The 21,025-nt window shown below is 45.6% G+C and overlaps 1 protein-coding gene across 1 annotated transcript in view; it reads left to right on the top strand.

Annotated features, from left to right (window-relative positions):
- The window catches only part of COL15A1 (collagen type XV alpha 1 chain), a 638,286-nt gene that overhangs the window by 562,911 nt on the left and 54,350 nt on the right, over positions 1-21,025 (top strand). The window contains exons 34-36 of the mRNA XM_066579143.1: positions 11,812-11,940; positions 13,738-13,794; positions 16,879-16,938. Coding sequence (XP_066435240.1) covers positions 11,812-11,940; positions 13,738-13,794; positions 16,879-16,938 — 246 coding nt within the window. The remainder of the gene's footprint in view (positions 1-11,811; positions 11,941-13,737; positions 13,795-16,878; positions 16,939-21,025) is intronic.

Raw genomic sequence — 21,025 nt, 5'->3', positions numbered from 1 at the left:
ATGACATAATCAATGCTCGTGCCAAATTTCACGTTTCTATGACACTGGAAAGTGAGAAAAATACATTCCGTGCGTAAAGTTTTGACGCTAATTCTTTTGCACATAGAATTGAATAATCGAGTTGGGAGCCATTAGTTTTTCCTATTTAGGACATATTCAATGCTCGTGCCAAATTTTAAGTTTCTATGTGAGAAAATTGGATTCCGTACGTAAAATTTAGACGCTAATTCTTTTGCGCATACAATTGAATAATCAAGTTGGGACCCATTAGCTTTTCCTATTTATGACATAATCAATGCTCGTGCCAAATTTCACGTTTCTATGACACTGGAAAGTGAGAAAAATACATTCCGGACGTAAAATTTTAATGCTAATTCTTTTGCGCATAGAATTGAATAATGGAGTTGGAACCCATTAGCTTTTCCTATTTATGACATAATCAATGCTCGTGCCAAATTTCCCGTTTCTATGACACTGAAAAGTGAGAAAAATACATTCTGTACGTAAAATTTTGATGCTAATTCTTTTGCGCATAGAATTGAATAATCGAGTTGGGACCCATTAGCTTTTCCTATTTATGACATAATCAATGCCCGTGCCAAATTTCGAGTTTCTATGACACCGGGAAGTGAAAGAATTAGATTCCGTACGTAAAATTTGGACGCTAATTCTTTCGCGCATAGAATTGAATAATCAAGTTGGGACCCATTAACTTTTCCTATTTATGACATATTCAATGCCTGTGCCAAGTTTTAAGTTTCTATGACATTGGGAAGTGAGAGATTTAGATTATGTACGTTAAATTTTGACGCCAATTTTTTTCGCTAGAATTGAATAATCGAGTTGGGACCCCATTACTTTTCCTATTTTGGAGATAATCTATGCTCGTGCCAAAATTCATGTTTCTACGACATCGGGAAGTTGGAGAACTTTTGGCGAGTCAGTCAGTGAGTGAGTGAGTGAGTGAGTCAGTGAGGGCTTTCAGCTTTATATATATAGATAACAACCAATCACAGCACAGCTTTCATGTTACCTCAGTGGTATAATATATAACAACCAATCGCAGTGCAGCTTACATGTTACCTCAGCTTTATAATATATAACACCCAATCACAGCGCAGCTTTCATGTTACCTCAGCAGTATAATACATAACCAATCACAGCACAGCTTTCATGTTACCTCAGCAGTAAGAGAAATAACAACCAATCACAGCGCAACTTTTATTCTGCCTCAGCAATATAAAAAATAGCAACCAATCACAGCACAGCTTTCATTTTATCTCAGCATTCTCAATATCCAGCAATTGTCTTGCGAAACGTTCGGCGGATGCATAATTTTGTAGTTGAACACGCTTGCTCGTAATGCCTTTTGCTTTTGTGCTTGAGATAGAAGTCAAATGATCTTTGTCTGGGGGGCATAACTGTCGGTGATGCTCACACGTGTACCACCTATCGTAGGATAGTTGTACTATGCCAGTAATCTTCCCAGGAGTGTACTCAACAACTTCCCAAAGTTTCATGGTGATTGGAAGAATGGTGTAGTAATGCATAAAGGACAGACAGACAGACATACATTCATTTTTATATATATATAGATGACATCAGGAAGTGAGAGAATTAGACTCCGTACATAAAATTTGGACGCTAATTATTTTGTGCTTAGAATTCAATAATCGAGTTGGGACCCATTAGCTTTTCCTATTTATGACATAATCAATGCTTGTGCCAAATTTCAAGTTTTAATGACATCGGGAAGTGGGAGAATTAGATTCCGTATGTAAAATTTGGACGTTAATTGTTTTACGCTTAGAATTGAATTATTGAGTTGGGACTCATTAACTTTTCCTATTTATGACATAATCAATTTGCGTGTCAAATTTCATGTTTCTATGACATTGGGAAGTGAGAGAATTAGATTCCGTACATAAAATTTGGGCGCTAATTCTTTTGCGCTTAGAATTGAATAATCGAGTTGGGACTACAGATGAGCGAGCACCAAAATGCTCGGGTGCTCGTTACTCGAGACGAAATTTTCGCTATGCTCGAGGGTTCGTTTTGAGTAACGAACCCCATTGAACTCAATGGGTGACCCGAGCATTTTTGTATATCGCCGATGCTCGCTAAGGTTTCCATTTGTGAAAATCTGGGCAATTCAAGAAAGTGATGGGAACTACACAGCAACGGATAGGGCAGGCGAGGGGCTACATGTTGGGCTGCATCTCAAGTTCCCAGGTCCCACTATTAAGCCACAATAGCGGCAAGAGTGGGCCCCCCCCCCAACAATTTTTACTTCTGAAAAGCCCTCATTACCTTAGCTAAGCACCACACTACCTCCAACAAAGCACAATCACTGCCTGCATGACACTCCACTGCCACTTCTCCTGGGTTGCATGCTGCCCAACCCCCCCCCCCCGCACGACCCAGTGTCCACAGCACACACCAAAGTGTCCCTGCGCAGCCTTCAGCTGCCCTCATGCCACGCCACACTCATGTCTATTTATAAGTGCGTCTGCCATGAGGAGGAACCGCAGGCACACACTGCAGAGGGTTGGCACGGCTAGGCAGCGACCCTCTTTAAAAGGGGCAGGACGATAGCCCACAATGCTGTACAGAAGCAATGAGAAATATAATCCTGTGCCACCGCCATCAGGAGCTGCACACGTGGGCATAGCAATAGGGATTCTATGTGCCACACACTATTCATTCTGTCAAGGTGTCTGCATGCCCCAGTCAGACTGCGTTTTTTTATAAATAGTCACAGGCAGGTACAACTCCGCAATGGGAATTCCGTGTGCACCCACAGCATGGGTGGCTCCCTGGAACCCACCCGCTGTACATAAATGTATCCCATTGCAGTGCCCTGGACAGCAGAGCTAACGTCAGATTAAATGCAGGTGGACTTCGGCCGAAACTGCATGCCCCAGTCAGGCTCGAGTTTTTTATAAGTATACACAGGCACGTACATCTCCCTAATGGGAAGTCCATGTGGACCGACAGCATGGTTGGGTCCCAGGAAGCCTCTGGCGGTACATAAATATATCCCATTGCAGTGCCCAGCACAGCTGATGTAACGTCAGCTTTAATGCAGGTGGGCAAAAAATTAATTGGATTACACTGTAGGCGAGGGCCCAAAAAAATTGGTGTACCAACAGTACTAATGTACCTCAGAAAAATTGCCCATGCCCAACCAAGAGGGCAGGTGAAACCCATTAATCGCTTTGGTTAATGTGGCTTAATTGGTAACTAGGCCTGGAGGCAGCCCAGTTAAAATAAAAATTGGTTCAGGTGCAAGTTTCAACGCTTTAATGAGCATTGAAACGTATAAAAATTGTTTAGAAAAATTATATGACTGAGCCTTGTGGGCCTAAGAAAAATTGCCCGTTCGGCGTGATTATGTGAGGTTTCAGGTGGAGGAGCAGGAGGAGGAGGATGAATAGAATACACAGATTGATGAAGCAAAAAGGTCCCCGTTTTTGATGGTGATAGAGAACGATGCTTCCATCTGCGGGTGCAGCCTACGTATTGCTTAGGTACCGCTGCTGTCCGCTGGTGGAGAAGAGAAGTCTGGGGAAATCCAGGCTTTGTTCATCTTGATGAGTGTAAGCCTGTCGCCACTGTCGGTTGACAGGCGGGTACGCTTATCCGTGATGATTCCCCCAGCCGCACTAAACACCCTCTCTGACAAGACGCTAGCCGCAGGACAAGCAAGCACCTCCAGGGCATACAGCGCGAGTTCAGGCCACGTGTCCAGCTTCGACACCCAGTAGTTGTAGGGGGCAGAGGCGTCACCGAGGACGGTCGTGCGATCGGCTACGTACTCCCTCACCATCCTTTTACAGTGCTCCCGAGAACTCAGCCTTGACTGGGGAGCGGTGACACAGTCTTGCTGGGGAGCCATAAAGCTGGCAAAGGCCTTGGAGAATGTTCCCCTGCCTGCGCTGTACATGCTGCCTGATCTCTGCGCCTCCCCTGCTACCTGGCCCTCGGAACTGCACCTTCTGCCACTACCGCTGTCGGATGGGAATGTTACCATCAGTTTGTTCGCCAGGGTCCTGTGGTATAGCATCACTCTCGAACCCCTTTCCTCTTCGGGTATGAGAGTGGAAAGGTTCTCCTTATACCGTGGGTCGAGCAGTGTGTACACCCAGTAATCCATAGTGGCCAGAATGCGTGTAACGCGAGGGTCTCGAGAAAGGCATCCTAACATGAAGTCAGCCATGTGTGCCAGGGTACCTGTACGCAACACATGGCTGTCCTCACTAAGAAGATCACTTTCAGGATCCTCCTCCTCCTCAGGCCATACACGCTGAAAGGATGACAGGCAAGCAACATGGGTACCCTCAGCAGTGGGCCAAGCTGTCTCTTCCCCCTCCTCCTCATGCTCCTTCCCCTCCTCCTCAACGGGCTGAGATATAGACATGAGGGTGCTCTGACTATCCAGCGACATACTGTCTTCCCCCGCCTCCGTTTCCAAGCACAAAGCGTCTGCCTTTATGCTTTGCAGGGAACTTCTCAAGAGGCATAGCAGAGAAATGGTGACGCTAATGATTGCAGCATCCCCGCTCACCATCTGGGTAGACTCCTCAAAGTTTCCAAGGACAGGCAGATGGCTGCCAATTGAGGAGGCTGACTCCCACTACGCCGCCCATGTTGGAGTTGGTATTCCACTACAGCTCTACGCTGCTCATAGAGTCTGGCCAACATGTGGAGCATAGAGTTCCACCGTGTGGGCACGTCGCACAGCAGTCGGTGCACTGGCAGATTAAACCGATGTTGCAGGGTGGCAGCGTCCGTCTTGGACTTGCGGAAATGTGCGCTGACCCGGCGCACCTTTCCGAGCAGGTCTGACAAGCGTGGGTAGCTTTTCAGAAAGCGCTGAACCACCAAATTAAATACATGGGCCAGGCATGGCACGTGCGTGAGGCTGATGAGCTGCAGAGCCGCCACCAGGTTACGGCCGTTGTCACACACGACCATGCCCGGTTGGAGGCTCAGCGGCGAAAGCCAGCGGTCGGTCTGCTCTGTGAGACCCTGCAGCAGTTCGTGGGCCGTGTGCCTCTTCTCTCCTAAGCTGAGTAGTTTCAGCACGGCCTGCTGACGCTTGCCCACCGCTGTGCTGCCACGCCGCTGATCAATTTGGCTATGTGCACGTTTAACGCTTGAGCGTGCGGGTGCGTGGCGGCGTACTTGCGCTTGCGCTCAAACAGTTGCGCTAGCGACGTCTGGACGCTGCGCTGAGAGACATTGCTAGATGGGGCCGAGGACAGCGGAGGTGAGGGTGTGGGTGCAGGCCGATCGGCACTTGTGCCTGTGTCCTCAGAGGGGGGTTGGCTCTCAGTGGCAGGTTGGGGCACAGGGGGAGAGGCAGTGGTGCAAACCGGAGGCGGTGAACGGCCTTCGTCCCACCTTGTGGGGTGCTTGGCCATCACATGCCTGCGCATGCTGGTGCTGGTGGCTCCCCAGCTGATCTTGGCGCGACAAAGGTTGCACACCACTATTCGTCGGTCGTCAGGCGTCTCTGTGAAAAACTGCCACACCTTAGAGCACCTTGGCCTCTGCAGGGTGGCATGGCGCGAGGGGGCGCTTTGGGAAACAGTTGGTGGATTATTCGGTCTGGCCCTGCCTCTACCCCTGGCCACCGCACTAGCTCGGCCTGTGCCCACACCCTGACTTGGGCCTCCGCGTCCTCGCCCGCGTCCACGTCCTCTAGGCCTACCCCTACCCCTCAGCATGCTGTATTACCAGTAGTGCAGAAACAGAACGCTGTAATTAAATGTGCCGCTTATTGGCCTGTGGTTGGAGGCTGACTTCGCTTACGGAACGCACAGCAGAGCCAGGAAAGAATTTTGCGCAAGCCTGCTGTAACACTTAGCTGGCTGCGTATGAATTAGGACAACTACCCCCAGCAGAGACCCAGTACACTGAGGACGGTCACAGGCAGCCCAAATAGATTTTTTTTCCCAAATGTTTTTGGAAAGGCCCACTGCCTATATACACTAAATATGTCTTCTGTCCCTGCCTCACCACTACTGGCCCTGGACAATGTAAAATTACTGCAGGACGCAATGCTCTGCACGGCCGATATACAAAAAAAAAAATGTGCAACACTGCAAAAAGCAGCCTCCACAGTACTGCACACGGTTAGGCCTTAGTCAGACGGGCGTTTTTTCGCGCGATTTGCGGATCGCATGATGGATGCGCATCCGCAAATCGCGTGACCGGTGCCCGAAAATCTGCTCCTAGCCGCGTTTCATTAGAAACGGGCCGGAGCTGTCCAGCGCATTGCATTCAATGGAGCGGCAATACAGCCCGCTCCATTGAAAGCAATGCGCTGCGGGCGAGTGTGGGATGAATTGTCGGGAAGGGCTTAAATATATAAGCCCTTCCCTGCAATTCATCCAGAAAAGTGTTAAAATAAAGAATATATATATACTTACCTGCTCCCGGCAGCCGGAGTTCCGCGCGGCCGGCCTGCAGTGGGTGTGAAGGGGGTGTGAGTCAGACCTGCCCCCTGAGTGGCTCAGCGCTGAGCCAATCAGAGGCAGGTCTCACTCACACCCATTCATGAAATGTGTGCACAAAAAAACATTCAAGAGATTGAACCCATTGAAGTATCTGCACCAAAATCTGCCCAACATAGCACAGATTTTGATGTGGATCAACAACAGACATCGCACCTTTAACTAATGGGATGAAGCCGGCTGTTGATCTGCATTAAAATCTGAGCCAAATGATGCTGATCTTCACTTGGATTTTCATACAGGTTTTTCCGCTATGGGAAATCAACAACAAATCTGCTTAAGAACTTACCCTTAGGACTCAGTTACACGGGCGTCTATATGCGCGTAAAAACGTTCACACTACACGCGTAAAAAAAACGTGTGATCATGTCCTTTGCCACCCATTTGTTTTGCAGGTGAGTATGTATATATTTTTTATTTTAACACTTTTCTGGATGAATTGCAGGGAAGGGCTTATATATTTAAGCCCTTCCCGACAATTCATCCTGCGCTCGCCGGCAGCCCATTGCTTTCAATGGAGGCGGCTGTATTGCCGGCTCCATTGAATTCAATGGGCAAACATCGTTCTTCTCTGCCACAGCTGTTACAGCTGTGGCAGAGAAGAATGATTTGTCTTCTATATGTTCTCAATGGGGTCGGCGCTGCTGCCGCCGGCCCCATTGAGCGCATATAGAGAAGAGAACAGGAATCGCAGATAGGTGCGATCTGCGATTTCTGTTCTATAATTTATCGGACGAGCGCATAAAAAGCGCTCATGTGTCCGATACCATTGCAAAGCAATGGTTTTATAAAATCGCCGGATGCATGCGCATGCGCAAATCGCGGCAAAAAAAGCCCGTCTGACTAAGGCCTTAGATGTGGCCCTAAGAAGGACCGTTGGGGTTCTTGAAGCCTAAAATAACTCCTAACACTCTCCCTATAGCAACTCCAGCAAGATAGCACTTTCCCTGAACTATGTCAGAATGCATCTGTGGCGAGCCTCGGGAGGAGCCGATTTATATACTCGGGTGACACCTGATCTCGCCAGCCACTCACTGCAGGGGGGTGGTATAGGGCTTGAACGTCACAGGGGGAAGTTGTAATGCCTTCCCTGTCTTTCTATTGGCCAGAAAAGCGCGCTAACGTCTCAGAGATGAAAGTGAAAGTAACTCGAACATCGCGTGATACTCGTCTCTAGTAACGAGCATCTCGAACACGCTAATACTCGAACGAGTATCAAGCTCGGACGAGTACGCTCGCTCATCTCTAGTTGGGACCCATTAGCTTTTCCTATTTATGACATAATCAATGCTCGTGTCAAATTTCAAGTTTTTATGACTTTGGGAAGTGAGAGAATTAGTGGCAACGATGGAAATCGAAAGATCTACGTGGGGGGGCCTAACTGTCGACGACGCTCGCACGTGTGCCATTTATTATAGGATAGATGTACTATGCCAGTAATCTCCCCAGGAGTGTACTCAACAACTTCTCAAAGTTTCATAGCGATCGGAAGAATGGTGTAGTAGCGCATAAAGGACAAACAGACAGACAAACACACACGCATACATTCAATTTTATATATATAGATCGATGCTCGTGCCAAATTTCAAGTTTTTATGACATTGGGAAGTGAGAGAATTACATTCCGTGCGTAAAATTTGGACGCTAATTCTTTTGTGCTTAGAATCGAATAATCGAGTTGGGACCCTTGAACTTTTCCTATTTATGACATAATCAATGCTCGTGCCAAATTACATTGGGAAGTGAGATAATTAGATTCCGTACATAAAATTTAGATGCTAATTCTTTTGCGCGTAGAATTGAATAATCGAGTTGGGACCCCTTAACTTTTCCTATTTATGACATAATCAATGCTCGCGCCAAATTTCGAGTTTCTATGACATTGAAAAGTGAGAGAACGAGATTTCGTACGTAAAATTTGGACGCTAATTCTTTTGCACTTAGAATTGAATAATCTAGTTGGGACCCATTAGCTTTTCCTATTTATGACATAATCAATGCTCGTGCCAAATTTCGAGTTTCTATGACATTGGGAAGTGAGAGAATTAGATTCCGTATGTAAAATTTAGACGCTAATTCTTTTGCGCTTAGAATTGAATAATCGAGTTGGGACCCATTAGCTTTTCCTGTTTATTACATAATCAATGCTCGTACCAAATTTCGAGTTTCTATGACATTGGGAAGTGAGAGAATTAGATTCCGTACGTAAAATTTAGACGCTAATTCTTTTGCGCTTAGAATTGAATAATCGAGTTGGGACCCATTAACTTTTCCTATTTATGACATAATCAATGCTCGTGCCAAATGTCATGTTTCTACGACATCGGGAAGTGAGAGAATTAGTGACAATGATGGAAATCGAAAGATCTACGTGGGGGGCCTAACTGTCGACAACGCTCGAACGTGCGCCATTTATCATTGGATAGACGTACTATGCCAATAATCTTCCCAGGAGTGTACTCAACAACCTCCCAAAGTTTCATGGCGATCGGATGATTGGTGTAGTAGCATAAAGGACAAACAGACAGACAGACAGAGACACACACACGCATACATTAAATTTTATATATATAGATAGCCTCCAAACATAAATGGGAAACATGGATATATGTCCGCACCCTGAAATTATGGCGCTTTAAGATTAAATAATAACATAGTAACTAAGGTAACATAGTATGTAAGGCAGATATATGTCCATCTAGATTTCCCCCCAATGTTGATTCAGAGAAAGGTAAAAAAAACTCAATGAGATAGAAGCCAATATTCCCCATTTAAGGGAAAAATTCCTTTTTGACTCCAATCTGGTAATCGAAATAATCCCCAGATCACTGACCCTTCTGAAGTTACTAGTAATTATTAGGAAATTATAGTACCAAAGTTTCTTGTTTCGCAATGCGCCACACAGCCCTGCTACGTGAACATCACGCACACACACAGCTGTGGTAAATAGGCGTGTGCCAGACACACACAGCTCTGCTACATGCCATGTGCCTGACAGACACAGCTCTGCTACAATGGAATATGCGGCACAGAAGCAGCGAATAACAGTACATAATATGCGCATGGTACAAACACAGCTGTGCTACATTATATGTGCGTGACAGACACAGCTGTGCCACAGTACATGCGTATGTTACAAACTCAGCTCTGCTACATGACATGCGCCTCACAGGCACAGCTTTGGCACATGACATGCACTTAACAGACATGACATGCGCATGGTACAAACACAGCTCTGCTACATTATATGCGCATGACAGACACAGCTGTGCCACAGTACATGTGCATGTTACAAACTCAGCCCTGCTAAATGACATGCGCATCACAGACACAGCTTTGGCACATGACATGCACCTAACAGACATGACATGTGCATGGTACAAACACAGCTCTGTTGCATTATATGCATGTGACAGACACAGCTGTGCCACAGTACATGCACATGTTATGAACTCTGCTCTGCTACATGACATGCACATCACAGACACAGCTTTGGTACATGACATGCGCCTGACAGACATGATGTGCACATGGTACAAACACAGTTCTGCTACATAATGTGTCACATCTGGAACTGCAGATACTGCCCTCAGTATAATGCGTTGTATCTGGCACCTTTGCTCCTCTTCCTCAGACTTAGGGATGGAACTGTCTCTGGCTGTTCTTTATCCAACTTTCTTGTTCATTGAGCTTTCTTACTCTTCTATCTACACTTCTTCTTTTCCCCTGTAGTAACTCTGACTATAACTCTTACTTGTTCTTCTAACTTGTTTACTACTTAACTGTCTACTGATAACAGAACTTTCTAGAACTGGGTGGGGCTATTCAGTGTATAATAGCCTATGTGCTCTGATAAATACACCATTCAGAAGCTCATCTATAGTAAGGTTTGCGTATTGATGCGATCAGAGAGCAACTAATGCTCTTCCTGCTTATTCTGAGGGATAATGGGTAGAGATGAGCGAGCATACTCGCTAAGGGCAATTGCTCGAGCGAGTATTGCCCTTAGCGAGTACCTGCCTGCTCGAGAGAAACGGTTCGGCTGCCGGCGCAGGTGACAGGTGATTTGCGGCAGTCAGCAGGGGGGAGCGGGGGGGAGGGAGAGGGAGAGAGAGAGATCTCCCCTCCGTTCCTCCCCGCTCTCCCCCGTCGCTCCCTGCCTGCCTCCGGTAGCCGAACCTTTTCTCTCGAGCGGGCAGGTACTCTTGGCTAATCGGCAGGTTATAACTTTGTCTGATTGTAGGAGGTATGAACAACGCGTTTCACTGCTTTGATTTAGCGGATCATCAGGAAAGGAGTTGAGCTTGATTAGAGCGTAATTCTTATCGATACAGATTTTACACTGATATCTAGAGTGTCAGTTCGTGTTTCACCACTGTTCTTTTAGGGGATCAACAGAAAAAAATTAGCTTAATTAGAGCATAAGTCATATAGATACAGGTTTTACGCACTAATATGCAAATATCAGATTATTGGTTCACTAACACCTTACTACATAGGAATGAGGATTGCCTATGATTAACGAACAACATAGTATAATAGCTCTATCTAGGAGCAATAGTATAGTAGAAGATTGAATGAAATAACAGAGCTGTTACCAGACCTATGTAGTCAGGTGGAAGCGCTCAATAGATACATTTGGCTCGTGTTATTGAGCACGAACCAATAATCTGATATTTGCAAATTAGTCTTTTCTGTGAAGGGCTTTTATATATATATAGTAAGGACTTTTTTTGCCACTGCAACTGACCACTAATCCACATTCATTGAAGAGGCAACACCACTACCATGTTTGCTTTCGATTTCTATCCATCTCCCATTGACAATGCAGTGCAAAAAAGATCAATCTGTATTCTGTTTCTTAACTGGAATCGAAATTGCAGCAGTCTGCACTTTTGATTCAGTATAAAAATGGAAAACAGGCTAGAAAAGAAACATTTTCTATCGGTTTTGCTGTTCCCATGACAGAACAGCAAAACAGAATTGAAGACGCCACTGTGAACTTAACCCTGTCGGGCTGCGAATGTATAGCGGTATTCTTTCTTAGAGTGCGGCAGATTTATCTTGTCAGATTCCATATGAGAAATACAGAGGTGTAGTGGAGCCTCAATGTACCTCTATAGAAGTATTAAGGCCATGTACATAAACCTTTATTAGCATATTCTGGAATGTGTGGAGAGGAAGAATGTCTGTATGCAAATCATTGGGGAAATTACTCATTTTTATAACCAATTTAGCATCTTTTTCATCTTCTTTATAAATTTAGTATTCATAATAATTTTTTACCCAGGCAACAGCAACAAAAACTATTGAGGAGATGCTGCAAAGAACACATTTAGTCCCAGAAGGCACCTTGATTTACCTTACCGAGAGCAGTGAGATTTATGCTCGTGTTCCAGGAGGATGGAGAAAAGTCCAGGTTTATATACATTGAAGTATTATTATAATAATGTGACTTCTGGGTAAGATACTTGGTAGGTGCCTCAATATACCCCAACACTTATGATTGCTGGTTTAAACTGGTCGCATTAACTTCTATTGCTTCACAGGGCACAGCAATTCACATCATTGCAGTGATAAATCCTAGACTGTCTAGCCACAAGCTACACAAATAGCATCCCTCGCTGTCAGGTGTCGGCAGGTTGCCCGCCATCTCAAAAATAACGCCAGGTGCGTCTCCTACCCGGTTGTGTGACGCCAGGTGCGTCTCCTGCCCGGTTGTGTGACGCCAGGTGCGTCTCCTGCCCGGTTGTGTGACGCCAGGTGCGTCTCCTGCCCGGTTGTGTGACGCCAGGTGCGTCTCCTGCCCGGTTGTGTGACGCCAGGTGCGTCTCCTGCCCGGTTGTGTGACGCCAGGTGCGTCTCCTGCCCGGTTGTGTGACGCCAGGTGCGTCTCCTGCCCGGTTGTGTGACGCCAGGTGGGTCTCCTGCCCGGTTGTGTGACGCCAGGTGGGTCTCCTGCCCGGTTGTGTGACGCCAGGTGGGTCTCCTGCCCGGTTGTGTGACGCCAGGTGGGTCTCCTGCCCGGTTGTGTGACGCCAGGTGCGTCTCCTGCCCGGTTGTGTGACGCCAGGTGGGTCTCCTGCCCGGTTGTGTGACGCCAGGTGGGTCTCCTGCCCGGTTGTGTGACGCCAGGTGCGTCTCCTGCCCGGTTGTGTGACGCCAGGTGGGTCTCCTGCCCGGTTGTGTGACGCCAGGTGGGTCTCCTGCCCGGTTGTGTGACGCCAGGTGCGTCTCCTGCCCGGTTGTGTGACGCCAGGTGCGTCTCCTGCCCGGTTGTGTGACGCCAGGTGCGTCCCCTGCCCGGTTGTGTGACGCCAGGTGCGTCTCCTGCCCGGTTCTGTGACGCCAGGTGCTTCCCCTGCCCGGTTGTGTGACGCCAGGTGCGTCCCCTGCCCGGTTGTGTAACGCCAGGTGCGTCCCCTGCCCGGTTGTGTGACGCCAGGTGCGTCCCCTGCCCGGTTGTGTGACGCCAGGTGCGTCCCCTGCCCGGTTGTGTGACGCCAGGTGCGTCCCCTGCCCGGTTGTGTGACGCCAGGTGCGTCCCCTGCCCGGTTGTGTGACGCCAGGTGCGTCCCCTGCCCGGTTGTGTGACGCCTGGTGCGTCCCCTGCCCGGTTGTGTGACGCCAGGTGCGTCCCCTACCCGGTTGTGTGACGCCAGGTGCGTCCCCTACCCAGTTGTTGCAATGGCTGTTTCTCTTCTAAATCTGTGAATCTTCGGGGATTGCCTACCCCTGGCTCTTCATTAACCTCATAAGTGAGCTCCCACACACAGCTCATTCACACGGACTGCCTGAAAATCCCTGTAAATTAGGCCCTCCAATGGCTGCACTGCTACAACCAATATAGGCCCACATTTTTTTGACATATTTTACTTCAAGCTAGTGTAGAATCAGCTCTGGAATCCTTTTTTTACTGAAATGACCTGATACGCAGATGCCGTGCTCCTTCTCCGTACTATCAGCGCAGCCTTCCACCTGCTACCCATGAGTGCAGTGCCGCTGGTCAGGTGATGCTACTTTCACTATGGTGCGCAATTTGACTGTGTTTGGGGAAGGGGGGGGGGGGGGATACTGCATAATTTGCCGTATATTTTGTGCTGCAGAGATTCTGAACCCCCAAAACCACACAGGCAGCTCTTAGTTTATTGCAGGCTGTTATCAAGACATTAAAAATATTATTTTGCTGGTGCTCCAACTTTGTTTTATTTTGCAGCTTGGTGACTTGATCTCCCTTCCTGCCGATAGTCCGCCACCAGCGATCTCTGGCCATGTAAGTGTTGTGTTTGTAGTTTAAGCCTGGTTGTGTATGTTATGAGATATACATAGAATATACTTTGAGGGGATAGAATATATTTAAAATACTCTACACTCAGTAGAGAAATGTGTTTTCTGCTATCTTATCAAACCTACAGACAGAGGTAACAATGTACCACTTACTTTGAAGGAGGCGAGTATGGATTGAATACACAGACACCCCTCCTGGTAGTAATACCACAGTCATTTGGATAATGGCGTCATGTGCACTATGGATGACACATCCATGGTAAGGGCAATGCGTTTCCCAGTTCAAAGTGTCCACAAATCAAATCTGCAGGATTAAATTCCATTGCGGATGCTTATACTTCCCTGTAGGGGGGCTTAATTTGCAGATCCCCTGTGCGGGTTGCGCAAATCAAACCTGTCTGTGGACATTGAGCCTTAGTGGTACATTGTTTACCTTTTTCTGTATATTTGTAAATATTGCAGAAAAAAACGTTTCTCTTATGTGCAATGAGGGTTTTTTATACATTTTATCTATTCCTTTTTGGAGTTTGTTGGATTCCTCTCCTAATTTTCCATTTGGATGCCCACGTTGGAATAAGAGTACTGGATTACACAAACCAGGACTGCAGGTGTGGAGCCTGGGCCATGTTAACTTGGGTCCAGGTGTCCACACCAGGTAAGTCCTTAACATATATTTTTCAATTACTGGTATACGTTTTTTCCTCTGAGGCCCTATCCTATTTTTTACTATATACTTTGAGGGTGGAATTTATCACATTAATGGCACCTTCACAAGCACAAATCTCAACCCCCTTTCGAGTGTGTTCATTCACAGTTAGTGATGTTTTCCCGCTTGGCACCGCGATTCGATATGTGATGCGATGCAGGAAACATTGCAGCATGTCCTATCTTCCTGCGATCTCTCCCATTGTTTTCAGCAGCAGCGCCAGCCCCATTGAAAGCAATTGGAGAACTGAGTGATCATCTGCTGCAGCTGTGACAGCCATGTCGGGGGATTCCATCAGCCCCACAGGGAATGGGAGGCTGTTTTCACATGAAAACTCCTCACATCCTCTGGGAATTCACATGGGGGAGTGCAATAAGGAGATGGGATTTACAACCCGATATCGCCCTCACCCATTTGAAGGAGCCCTTACAAAAACAAACATATTCCATACATTCTTCTGCTGTACGCATCACAAGCATGTGTATATATTCCTGGACCGACAAGATGTGATAAAATTTGGCGTTCGTCTTCCCGTTTTTTTCTGCTTGAAACAAAGAAAACTGTTTTATTTTTTTGTCACCTGCTTTATAATAATTTTTTTTTTAAACTGTGGGGCAGAATGTTCAGTTCACACCTAGAATAATGGGCTAAGGGGTCTAGATTTCAAAATGGGGGCACTTGTGGGGGGCGTTCTATTGTTTTGACAGCTTGATGGCTCTACAAGTGGGCAATGGGGACTGGAATTTATTCAGTTATGCCCTGAAAGTCAGTGGGTGTTCCTTCAATTACAGTCCTAGACACATGTCTAGTAAGTAAATTGGGGCTACAATGGGTACGGGACAAACAGGGTATCAATTTTGGGGTGCAAGTGTTCATTCATATGTGTGCTGTACAAAAAAAATGTTTTTAAAATGACACAATTGCCAACAAAAGAAAAATATTTATTTTTTCTTTCGCTTTGCTTAGATTATTTCAAAAAGTTTTGGGGTCAAAATATGCAGTACACCCCTAGATTAATTTATTATGGGGTCTAATTTTTAAAATGGGGTTAATTGTGAGGGTTCTCTATCGTTTTGGTCGCTCAAAGGCTCTACAAGTGGGCAATGGGGCTTGAAGCGCCTTCAAGCTAAATTTTTGTTGTGGAAGACATTGGCTGCTCCTCTATGTTTGAGCCCCCATTGTGCATAGAGACATAATATTAACCCTTTCCAATCCACTGTCTGACGTCTGAAGACATTCTGATTGAAGGCTGTACAGCTCCAATGTCGGAAGACATCCAGCAGGGTATTCTTACTGTATATTACTGGCCACTCTGTTGTCAGGGGCCTCTACAGCATGTCCCATACTGCAGTACTGGCTCTAACCAGCAGATGGCGCCATTGTATAATTGCAGAAAGAGAAAGCCCCCTAGGAAACCCTGAATCCAAAATTGGATTGCAAAGGGTTAAGGCCACAGTGGGTATGTTTCTGAACACAGGACAAACAGGGGGATTCCACTATGGGGTGCAAATCCTTATTTTCATGTGCACTATAGGAAAAAAAAACTGTGTTTAAAATGACACATTTGTAAAAATATGAAATTTTATTTTTTTCCCATCTAAATTGCTTTAACTCCTGAAAAACACTGTGGGGTCAAAATACTCCTGACACCCCTCAGTGACTACATTAAGATGTGTATTTTTAAGATGGGGTAATTTGTGGAGTATCTATCATTCTGACACCTATGAGCCTTTTGCAATCTTGGCTTGGTGTAGGAAACCAAAATGTTTCTCAAAATGTTAATAATTAATGTAAAATTTTTGGGTTTCTTAAATGGTTAAAAAAAATGAAAGTTTTTCAAATATGCTTCCAGAATGAAGTAAACAGATGGAAATATATATCCCATTAAATATGTGTACAGTATGGTGGCACATATTTGAGATATTGCAGTTGAAAATGTGAAAAAATTACCCTTTTTTCCCAAATTTTCCCAATTTTAATACATATACACAAATTCTATGGGTGTATTTTTACCACCTAAGTGAAGTACAACGTGTGGCGAAAAAACAATTTCAAAAGCAATTAAGGCGCAAACAGGATTCATCACGAAGGGGTTATGTGGATGGATGTTCTAGTGTTTTCTAACTTTCTGATTGCAAAATTGAAAATTAGAGAGAAATTATAGTACAAGTTATCAAAGCGTGTAGAAGCACCCAAAACTAAGGAACGGGATATGCAACTGTCTTACACTAACACAACTATATATTACTATAACAGACAATGTAAAAAACAGATCTTGATTAGGTTGAACCAGTTTAAAAAAGAGGAAACCTACAGTGCTTTAAAACATGACATACATTTAACTATAGGCTTTCTTCTTTACAGGGATATCAACCTTTTCCTGCCCTGTCACCCGGAATAAACTTTGACTATGGGACACCAAATGTGAGTATGATAATTGTTTTTCTACAATTTACAGATTCAAATAGTCAACATCATTGACAAATGTGTGTCTTAAAGGGGTTGTCCCGCGAAAGCAAGTGGGGCTATACACTTCTGTATGGCCATATTAATGCACTTTGTAATATACATCGTGCATTAAATATGAGCCATACAGAAGTTATCAGAAATTATTCACTTACCTGTTCCGTTGCTAGCGTCCTCGTCTCCATGGTGCCGTCTAATTTTCAGCGTCTAATCGCCGGATTAGACGCGCTTGCGCAGTCCGGTCTTCTTCTTTTCGGAATGGGGCCGCTCGTGCCGGAGAGCGGCTCCGTGTAGCTCCGCCCCGTCACGTGCCGATTCCAGCCAATCAGGAGGCTGGAATCGGCAATGGACCGCACAGAAGCCCTGCGGTCCACCGAGGGAGAAGATCCCGGCGGCCATCTTCACCAGGTAAGTAAGAAGTCACCGGAGCGCGGGGATTCAGGTAAGCACTGTCCGGTTTTCTTTTTTAACCAGTGCATCGGGTTTGTCTCACGCCGAACGGGGGGGCTGTTGAAAGAAAAAACAAAACCCGTTTCGGCGCGGGACAACCCCTTTAAATGTTGATACGCATTTGTTAAAAATGTAAAGTAGGACTTTAGTAAATTAGAAAGGTCTCCACCTTTTATGCATCGGGACTAGAGATGAGCGAGCATACTCGTCCGAGCTTGATGCTCGTTCGAGTATTAGGGTGCTCGAGATGCTCGTTACTCGAGACGAGCGCCACGCGGTACTCGTCTCGATTAAACGAGCACTGACCATTGAATTCAATGGAGCCGGCAATACAGCCGGCTCTATTGAAAGCAATGGGCTGCCGGTGTACGCGGGATGAATTGTCGGGAAGAGCTTAAATATATAAGCCCTTCCCTGCAATTCATCTAGAAATGTGTAAAAATAAAAAATATATATATACTCACCTGGTCCCGGCAGAACGATGTTAGCCCATTGAATTCAATGGAGCCGGCAATACAGCCAACTCCATTGAAAGCAATGGGCTGCCGGCGATCGCGGGATGAATTGTCGGGAAGGGGTTAAATATATAAGCCTTTCCCTGCAATTCATCCAGAAATGTGTAAAAATAAAAAATATATATATATACTTACCTGGTCCCGGCAGACGGAGTTCAGCGCGGCAGGCTGCAGTTCTCCTGAACTGCTCTAAACAGCTGTGAGTAGTATTCAGCAGCCGGGGATTTAAAATCCCCGCCTGCTGAATGAGATGCCTCTGATTGGTCACAGCCTGACCAATCAGAGGCATCCCTCACTCACACCCATTCATGAATACTACTCACAGCTGTTCAGAGCAGTTCAGGAGAACTGCAGCCTGCCGCGCTGAACTCCGTCTGCCGGGACCAGGTAAGTATATACATATTTTTTATTTTTACACATTTCTGGATGAATTGCAGGGAAGGGCTTATATATTTAACCCCTTCCCGACAATTCGTCCCGCGATCGCCGGCAGCCCATTGCTTTCAATGGAGTCGGCTGTATTGCCGCCTCCATTGAATTCAATGGGCTAACATCGTTCTGCCGGGACCAGGTAAGTATATATATATTTTTTATTTTTACACATTTCTGGATGAATTGTAGGGAAGGGCTTATATATTTAAGCCCTTCCCGACAATTCATCCCGCGTACGCTGGCAACCCATTGCTTTCAATAGAGCCATTGCCGGCTCCATTGAATTCAATGGGCTAACATCGTTCTTCTCTGCCACAGCTGTTACAGCTGTGGCAGAGGAGAACGATCTTTACGCTGACAGTGGGGGGGGGGAGGGTCTCACTCTTGCCGCTATTGTGGCTTAATAGTGGGACCTGGGAACTTGAGATGCAGCCCAAAATGTAGCTCCTCGCCTGCCCTATTCGTTTCTGTGTCGTTTCCATCACTTTCTTGTGTTTTGCAGATTTTCACAAATGAAAACCTTAGCGAGCGTCGGCGATATACAAAAATGCTCGAGTCACCCATTGACTTCAATGGGGTTCGTTACTCGAAACGAACTCTCGAGCATCACTGAAAGTTCGACTCGAGTAACGAGCACCCGAGCATTTTGGTGCTCGCTCATCTCTAATCGGGACCCATGAGGGCCGCAGATTGAATTTAATAATTTCCAAATTACATATATCTCACAAGAAAATTTGGAAAGTGCTCTGAGGACCAATGTGTATACAGGAAGAATTTAACAAGTTAATATAGCAACCACCCCGTGAAAGGGTTCACAACAATACCTAATAATTCTTGCATGCCAGGAAAACTCTTACAGTCTTCCGTTACTTGAGGATCATCCTTATTGTAGGGCATCAGGGATTCCCATATGTCTGGACTAGCCTCAGTTCCTGTACAAAACAAACACAAACAAGGGGGTGCTCTAATAACTATGTATATCAGGGGTCAGTACAGAGATCTCTCCCATCATCTATTATACCCAGGACTGTAACAAGAGGGTGCTCTAATAACTATGTATAGATATATCAGGGGTCAGTACAGAGTTCTCTCCCCTCATCTATTTATACCCAGGACTGTAAGAAGGGGGCACTCTAATAAGTATGTCTAGATATATCAGGGGACAATACAGAGATCTCTCCCATCATCTATTATACCCAGGACTGTAACAAGAGGGTGCTCTAATAACTATGTATAGATATATCAGGGGTCAGTACAGAGATCTCTGCCATCATCTATTATACCTAGGACTGTAACAAGGGGGCGCTCTAATAACTATGTATAGATATATCAGGGGTCAGTACAGAGATCTCTCTCATCATCTGTTATACCTAGGACTGTAACAAGGGGGCGCTCTAATAACTATGTATAGATATATCAGGGATCAGTAGGGAGATCTCTCCCATCATCTATTATTGACAGGACTGTAACAAAGGGGCGCTCTAATAACTATGTATAGATACATCAGGGTTCAGTAAAGAGATCGCTCCACTATCTATTTATACTCAGGACTGTTACAAGGGGGCACTCTAATAACTATGTATAGATATATCAGGGGTCAGTACAGACATCTCTCCCATCATCTATTATACCTAGGACTGTAACAAGGGGGCGCTCTAATAACTATGTATAGATATATCAGGGGTCAGTACAGAGATCTCAGCCATCATCTATTTATACCCAGGACTGTAACAAGGGGGCGCTCTAATAACTACCGTATGTATAGATATATCAGGGGTCAGTACAGAGATCTCTCCCATCATCTATTATTCCTAGGACTGTAACAGGGGTTGCTCTAATAACTATTTATAGGTATATCAGGGGTCAGTACAGAGATCTCTCTCATCATCTATTATACCCAGGACTGTAACAAGGGGGCGCTCTAATAACTATGTATAGATATATCAAGGGTCAGTACAGAGATCTCTCCCATCATCTATTTATACCCAGGATTGTAACAAGGGAGCGCTCTAATAACTATGTATAAATATATCAGGAGTCAGTACAGAGATCTTTCCAATCATCTATTATACCAAGGACTGTAACTGCAACAAGAGGCGCTCTCTGCGTCTAGAGGAGAAAAGGTTTCTACACGACATAGAGGGGGTTCTTTACTGTAAGAGCAGTCGGACTATGAAACTCTCTAATACAGTGTTCCCCAACTCCAGTCCTCAGGGACCACCAACAGGTCATGTTTTCAGGATTTGCTCAGTGTTGCACAGGTGATGTAATTATTGTCGGTGCCTCAGACATTGCCACAGGTGTTCATACTATAGGATATCCTGAAAACATGACCTGTTGGTGGTCCCTGAGGACTGGAGTTGGGGACCCCTGCTCTAATATACTCATATTAGGCAGAAAAACAACTTATGTAAAGTTTATCCATTTACCAGTATACAGAACCTTGCGAAGAAACAAAATAGTTAGCAAATGTTTTTGTTACACAAATTGGGATAAAGCAGAGCGACAAGGAACAAACTTCATAGCCTTATGTACAGCATTCTCTACCTCCTGTAGTTCACAACCCTCCATAAAACTTGTGTAAGATGTAGCATGCTTTGGTCACATTATCAACATTGTCTACATTTAGTTCAATGACAGATAGAAAT

This window comes from Eleutherodactylus coqui, chromosome 9 (genome assembly GCF_035609145.1).
Source record: "Eleutherodactylus coqui strain aEleCoq1 chromosome 9, aEleCoq1.hap1, whole genome shotgun sequence".
NCBI classification, from domain to species: Eukaryota; Metazoa; Chordata; class Amphibia; order Anura; family Eleutherodactylidae; genus Eleutherodactylus; species Eleutherodactylus coqui.
The sequence above is the reverse complement of the archived record's forward strand: the minus strand, read 5'-3'. Positions and strand labels throughout refer to the sequence as shown.